Genomic DNA, 6,330 nt, shown 5'->3' with positions numbered 1-6,330 from the left:
CCCCGTCGCCGTCGTCGGCACACCGCCTCTTGCGACGCGCTCGGCTGGATCCCTTATCAGCTCCCCTGGACTTGAGAACCTCGATTTTGGCCATCTCTCGGCCGCTTTATACCGCGGCCATTTGAGAGCCCTGGGTACACTGTCTTGAACGCGTCGACGACTGGTGTATTTCCCCCTCCCATCCCGCCCATGCATCGGTTCAGAAGTTTGAACTAATTTTAGTTATTTCAATAATCGTGAATATTAGCCCCATATATTATGCCCTCCTTGCTGTAGACCTAACCGTACCTGTAGAGACATCATTAGTGTACCTTCCACGGCTTTTACAAACATGAATTTCTTCGAATAATATTTAAACACCTCGCATATGTTTTCTACCCCCTGCATTTCGCCTGGCTTCTCTCTACCTCCCTCTCTAGTTTTTCTAGCAGGGTGAAAGCAAAGAAAGAGATTGTTGAGGGAGCCATTCCGGGGGCCAATCAGCGGAGGCCCATCCGCCGTGTGCTCCACAGTGCGGGAAATACCAAGATTTGATTTTTGCCGCCTCCGCGGTTTCGCTTAGGTCCGCCGATTTTCAAACGGGTCCTCCGGTCCGCTGCTATGATTCTCTCCTCGGAGACGATCGGGGTAAATTGTACGGGATCCGGACATTTCGGTGTAGGACATTTCGGTGTAGGACGTTTCGGTGCGGACATTTCGGTGCACGGAAATTTCGGTGCACGGATATTTCGGTGTACGGACTTTTCGGTGTACGGTCGCTTCGGTGCACGGAAATTTCGGTGTAAATTTGAAGTTCGGGAAGTTGAACTTACTTGCAGTTATTCGGACATTTTATGTTCACGCATAAAATATAACAGCTGTATTCATTAAGACATAAAGCTTGTCCCAATTCAAACACGGTTGATTCTGCTCGTTATTAAGACATACATACCTTAAACAAGTTAAATTACTTTCCTCTTTCACACTACGAGGATATTTTCCTAGCTAGCAGGTGTATAGCTAAACACAAACTTATTCGCTTGTCTGGCTTTATTCCTGATGGAATGCTCTTTCTGGAAAGTAGCTCGAGATTATAGGCCTTCTGAATACTATAGAAACAGGTAAAGATACACATTATAGGTTAGTCGTAAATTCCATTATCAAGCAAAAGTCCGAAGCCAAATGCATTCAGAAGCAAAATAGTACACAAAATGTAATGTGGACCACTTTTATTTACAAAAGGCACATGGCCCGGGACCTAGAACGACACGTTGCGGGCAACTCCCCTAAGGAAGCGTCGCACATCACTAGCGTCGCATTCTCTAGCAAGTGTCTTTAACCGTTCTGCAGCCTTCGCGTATTTCGAGGCCTGCTTGAAGCGCTGGCCCATCTCGAGTCTTCCAAGCCGGTGAAGTTGCAGGGCGTCTTCTCGTTGTAGCACCTCCAAGAATCTCCAGAGAGTTGGGTGCGAGCACTGAACATGAGCTTGGAAGCTCCGGTGCCAGGCTTCCACTGAGTTCGTGGTCTTGGAGCCGCCCTGGAGAACGGTGTCGTGGTGGTTCCATAGCTTAATTGGAAACTGCGCATCTCTTCTACCCCGTGCCGTTAGCCGCCCAATAAACACATCCTCGAAGTAGTCGACCACCGGGAGAAGTTCTGCGCGGATGCTGGACGCAAGCTCGGTGAATGCCCCCTCCACGTCGTCCTGGGGCACAATTGCAAGAGCTGGGATCATGCGAGCTTCCAGGTTTATGTCGGGGTCAAAAGCATACAGCTCCTGTAGTCCTTCCGACTGAAGTCTGCGGTAGACACATTGCGACAGGTGAAAAAAACACCCGCGCACGTCGGCGCTTGGGAAGACCGCCCTGAAAGCGTTGATAGCCGCCAGTTCGTAATCCACTGTGACGGTCCTTGGCTCGCAATCTCCCCCACACTCGGCGTTAAGGGTGTTCAGGGCTCGCGTGTACGTCCCACAGTCTTTCCGCGTTAGCAAAATGTATGCCGCAGGCAGGATGGAGCCGCCCACTTCGCAGTGTAGACTGTAAACCTGGTAAAACAACTCAGGCGCAACCTTGAACGTCCCGTCGGCGAACCACTTCTTAGATGTTCGGAGAACATCCACCATCTGCGGGCTGCAGAAGATAAGGAAACGGTCCTGGTCTTGCACACCGGAGTCATGCAACAGGAATCTGGACCCGTCAATCTTCGACGCGTACTGCGCAGGGATGACGACGTCTTCTAAGCGTGAAGGGAGAGGCATCGGCCGTTGCTCCATCGCCCGCGCCCTCCTGCATGCAAAAAAGTTGGAAATATTACTGTCACGTTTCAACTACAGGGTGGTTACTCATTATTATTTTACTATATTTTCAATTTTAAAAATGTTTAGGCTAGCCCGATGATAAACTGGACATCTCCATAGCATATGAGGTGGCATATATTTTGCTAAGGTAGCAAAGATGTTAATTCGTAACATTCGTGTATAACACTTACCTTAATGTTCTCTTAACAGTGTCCTGAGGCGGTAAGTAACTGCAAGCTTCCGGTGTCATCTCGGCCACCAGGCGTCCGACGATGGCTTGATTGGGTTCCTCAGTCGTCCGTGCTCTTTCCTTCATTGATGAGTACGCCAACTTGGCCTCTTGGTCCAGTCGGCTGGGAGCATGGCTGTGTTCGTTGATCAGCTTGACAACTTCTTCGTCAATAGTGTGAGCCCTTGCTTTACACTCCAGTTTCCGGCTACATTGCCAGTATGTCTGCGAGGAATAGGCGTTTTTATAAATTATAACTTAGCTAAAGACAGGAAGAGTCGGCGTAACAATCTTCGTACTATTAAAAAAAGATCGCATTTGAATCGCAAACTCAGTGAAAGGCTCACCTTTTCTTTGAAGCAACGTTCCTTGTCATATTTGAAGCCTTCGTGCAGAAGTTTCAGCCCACCGCGGTTACTTCGCAAGTACACAGCCATTTCAGGGAAGTGACGAGTTAGTTTGCACCAACACTGGTTGGCATACGACGAGGCGACACACAAGTGAGTCACCAATAGGGGCGTGTCCTCTAAAACCGGAAGTTCTCCCCCCTCCCTCCGCTTCACATCTGCGGCGTTATGTCCTCTCCTGGACCTTCCTTCCTTTATGATAGAATGCGAAAAATTAACTGGAAAGGGCAGAAATAACTGGTGACATAAGACCAAATGCAGGGGTGCCCCCCTTTTCGCACCTCACCCGCTGAAGGCGAAACAAAAGAAAACGAATTCCTGCCTTGTTTGTCCGTATTGTCAATTTCTCCATAATTCTTCTAGGAGAGAAAAAAGGTTTGTTGAATGGAACGGCTTTACAAAAGGCAATTCCAGTGATAAGCCTATATCCGGACAAGCTATCTTGGGTTGATTGTTGGACACCGCAGGAGCATAACATAGCAGCCGAACAAAGGGTAGACTTACCTCCTCCCTCCCCTGCCCCTACTCTTCCCGCTCTAAAATAGTGATTTAAAAAAAAAAAAAGAAATCGGCATACCTTTATTTGTGTTTTTCGGTTTAGACCAAAAACTACTTATAGCATATAACTAGGATTCCATGCTTTCGGAGTTTAACTTTCGTCAAATTTGGAGGTTTTTTTGTGTTTTCTTTTCTCAAAAATCTGGCATTTACCGGCGTTTATTTTCGGTAAATACTGAATTCTCAGAAATTACGAGTTTATCGAATTTTATTTCTGGTCAATTTCCAGATCTCCGAAAATGGTGAACAAAATAAAAAGAAGCTATTCACACTTCGACGGATGAAGACAACGAAATTCACTTTTATTGCACGAACTTTACAGCTGGTGCAATCACGGTTGTTAGGAACTCTATCTCAGAGCTTGCTGTAATAGGTGCCGTCATATTTCGTCAGCTATTGTCGCTGATGGCACGCATATTGACGAGATGAGCCTCTTTTGGCAATTATACAAGTTTTGGAAGGGCACTGGTGAGCGCTCTTGGTACCGTTTTATATTAGAACTAATATTTTTTGTGCTTTGACTTCGATATTGGAGTTTTTCAGATAAACCCGAATCAACGAAAATTTTAGCTGGCGAGTGCTTTTCAGAGTTTTTCGGATATATCCGAAAACACGGAGTCCTACCTATAACTACTCCTGGCGGCGGCCCCGTTCTTCGAAGCATCGTGTTGAGCTTCGTCCATGGCTTTGTCCTGAAGCCCGTATAAAGTTTCATCTTTCCGCTACAGGCGAATCAGACCAACAAAGTCACCTCCTTGTTCGTTTTAACCAACACCGGTTGGTATACGACGAGGCGACACGCAAATATCAGATGCTTATCATATAACATCGAGTTCTCAAAGTGTAAGGTTAAGGTAAGGCAAGTTTCTGGCATTGTTGACCCTTTTCGTCACAAGTTCCCCGATCCCGGCTTCCCGAAAGAGGCGCACGGTTATCAACCTTTGTCGGAGGCGATAAGACTAGCGTTTATCCCCGTTTCTAAAAAAAGATGGCTGTCTTCAGAACACAAAAAGTTAGAGAAGCAGAAAGGTCCATTGTTCTGTCAACTACAAAGAATGAACCAAAAGGAGGGAAAAGTTTCTTATGAATGCCGAAGCGTTCTCTGTAGCGTTCGAGGAAACAAAGCTGAACAGAGGAAGAATTACTTTTTCGTATCAACTTGGGGGCGAAAGATAAATACTACAAGGGCGAGAAAACCAAATCTTGGGTGTCCCTTTTGTGTTCAACGACCATGCACCGAAATATCCATACACCGAAATGTCCATGCACCGAAAAGTCCTTACACCGAAATGTCTTGCACCGAAAAGGCCGCACACCGAGAAGTCCCCACCGAAAGTTCCTACACCGAAATGTCCTACACCGAAATGTCCTACACCGAAATGTCCTAGACCCAAATTGTACGGCACCAATGAAGGCCGAAACCCTCGGGGCTTTTAGCCGCGACCTAGTGGAGCGTGAACCGCGAACGACTCCGGCAGAGTTGTCCATTTCAGAGCTTTCTCCGATCCCTATACGGAGCGGGCATCCGCTTATTAGGGAGTTTTCGTAGACCGCGTTTCCCCCTCCGCTAAGCCCTCCACAACGAAGAAGTTGCTACTGAGCCTGCCCGCCGATAGCCTTGACTTTAAAGTTCCGGGTATGGCGGCGGGTTGCGGAGGGCGTTGCGGGACGGCGAAAACGATCTACGAAAGCTCCCTATTGGCGACGAATAGGGATCGGAGAAAGCTTTGACGTGGACTTTGCCCACCACAGCCTCCACCAATTTCAGAGACGACTTTTTTCGAGAGATACGTTGCCCCTGATATCGCGGATTGACCGTTTTCATGTACCGGTTGCCAGGTTGAAATAAAATATAGTAGTTAAGTTTTTCGACAATCACTAAAATAAATAGTTTAAGCATAACACAGTAGATTAGAAAAAAAAAACAACGACAGAAGTTTAGTCAAGAAAAAAGTATAAGGATTTGCACAACCCCCTTGAATTCTAGCGCCTTCCAATCGGCAAAGTGATTTGCTATCAACAGAAGGTAAGGGCGTTAACGAGACGGTTCAGATTGAACATGACATAAACCCTGAGACAGCAGGCAAAAAACAACATGAAGGCTGAAAGGTTTCGATTTGTACAGAGTTGATTTTTTTTTTTTAAATGTGTTTATATGTATTTTGACAAAAAAGCAAACAAAATAACAAGAGGGAGAATATAATGCACCTTCTTTCTATATGTAAACAATAAAGTACAGTAACCCAACAAAGACACGAAAGCACGTCGCCAAACCCTTCGCCTTTTACTCTGAACGTTCGCTAACCGAACACAATGCCTCCTTCATCTACTCGTACCGCTACTATGTCCGGTAACACAGAGTGGGTCACAAAAGAACACGTCACTCTAGCACAGGGGTGGTCAAGCTGCGGCTCGCGAGCCGCATGCGGCTCTTCGCGTGTTAAATTGCAGCTCGCGTCTCCCTCCCTCCCTCCCCCCCCCCCCCCCTCATTTTCCCGTCTCTCTCCCAAAAAGAAAAATGGAACGCGTTTTCAATCGGAAGACAGGTTAAGGCTTGGTTGCCCTGTGCTACTGCTACCTTACGTACAGTTCGACTTATTTTGACTCGTGCAGATTGAAAGTAGTTCGAGTTTCGTTTTTTGCTCTAAACAAATGTTTGCCCCCCCCCCCCCCCCCCCCTTTGCGCTTCTTGGATGTTTCGTAGTTTTGTTTGCGGCTCTTAGGCCGGGTCAGCCTGGCCACCCCTGCTCTAGCCTCACACAACGCAATAAACACTTGAACGCACAAAGAATGAAACGAAATGCAGTGATTCGACAAGGACACAAAAGACGTCGCGACTCCCTCTTTCTTTCTTACTC

General features: G+C 47.0%; 1 protein-coding gene across 1 annotated transcript; it reads right to left on the bottom strand.

The window, feature by feature from the left end:
• Nucleotides 1-1,155: 1,155 nt before the first annotated feature.
• Nucleotides 1,156-2,858, bottom strand: LOC120849237. The gene is made up of 2 exons (XM_042288887.1): nucleotides 2,470-2,858; nucleotides 1,156-2,267 (listed from the first exon to the last, which is right to left on the bottom strand). The coding sequence occupies exons 1-2, from the start codon at nucleotides 2,592-2,594 to the stop codon at nucleotides 1,238-1,240; spliced, it is 1,155 nt and encodes a 384-aa protein (XP_042144821.1). The 5' UTR covers nucleotides 2,595-2,858; the 3' UTR covers nucleotides 1,156-1,237.
• Nucleotides 2,859-6,330: the final 3,472 nt, after the last annotated feature.

This window comes from Ixodes scapularis, unplaced genomic scaffold, assembly GCF_016920785.2.
Source record: "Ixodes scapularis isolate PalLabHiFi unplaced genomic scaffold, ASM1692078v2 PGA_scaffold11__112_contigs__length_91849675, whole genome shotgun sequence".
In the NCBI taxonomy this organism is placed as follows: domain Eukaryota; kingdom Metazoa; phylum Arthropoda; class Arachnida; order Ixodida; family Ixodidae; genus Ixodes; species Ixodes scapularis.
The sequence above is the reverse complement of the archived record's forward strand: the minus strand, read 5'-3'. Positions and strand labels throughout refer to the sequence as shown.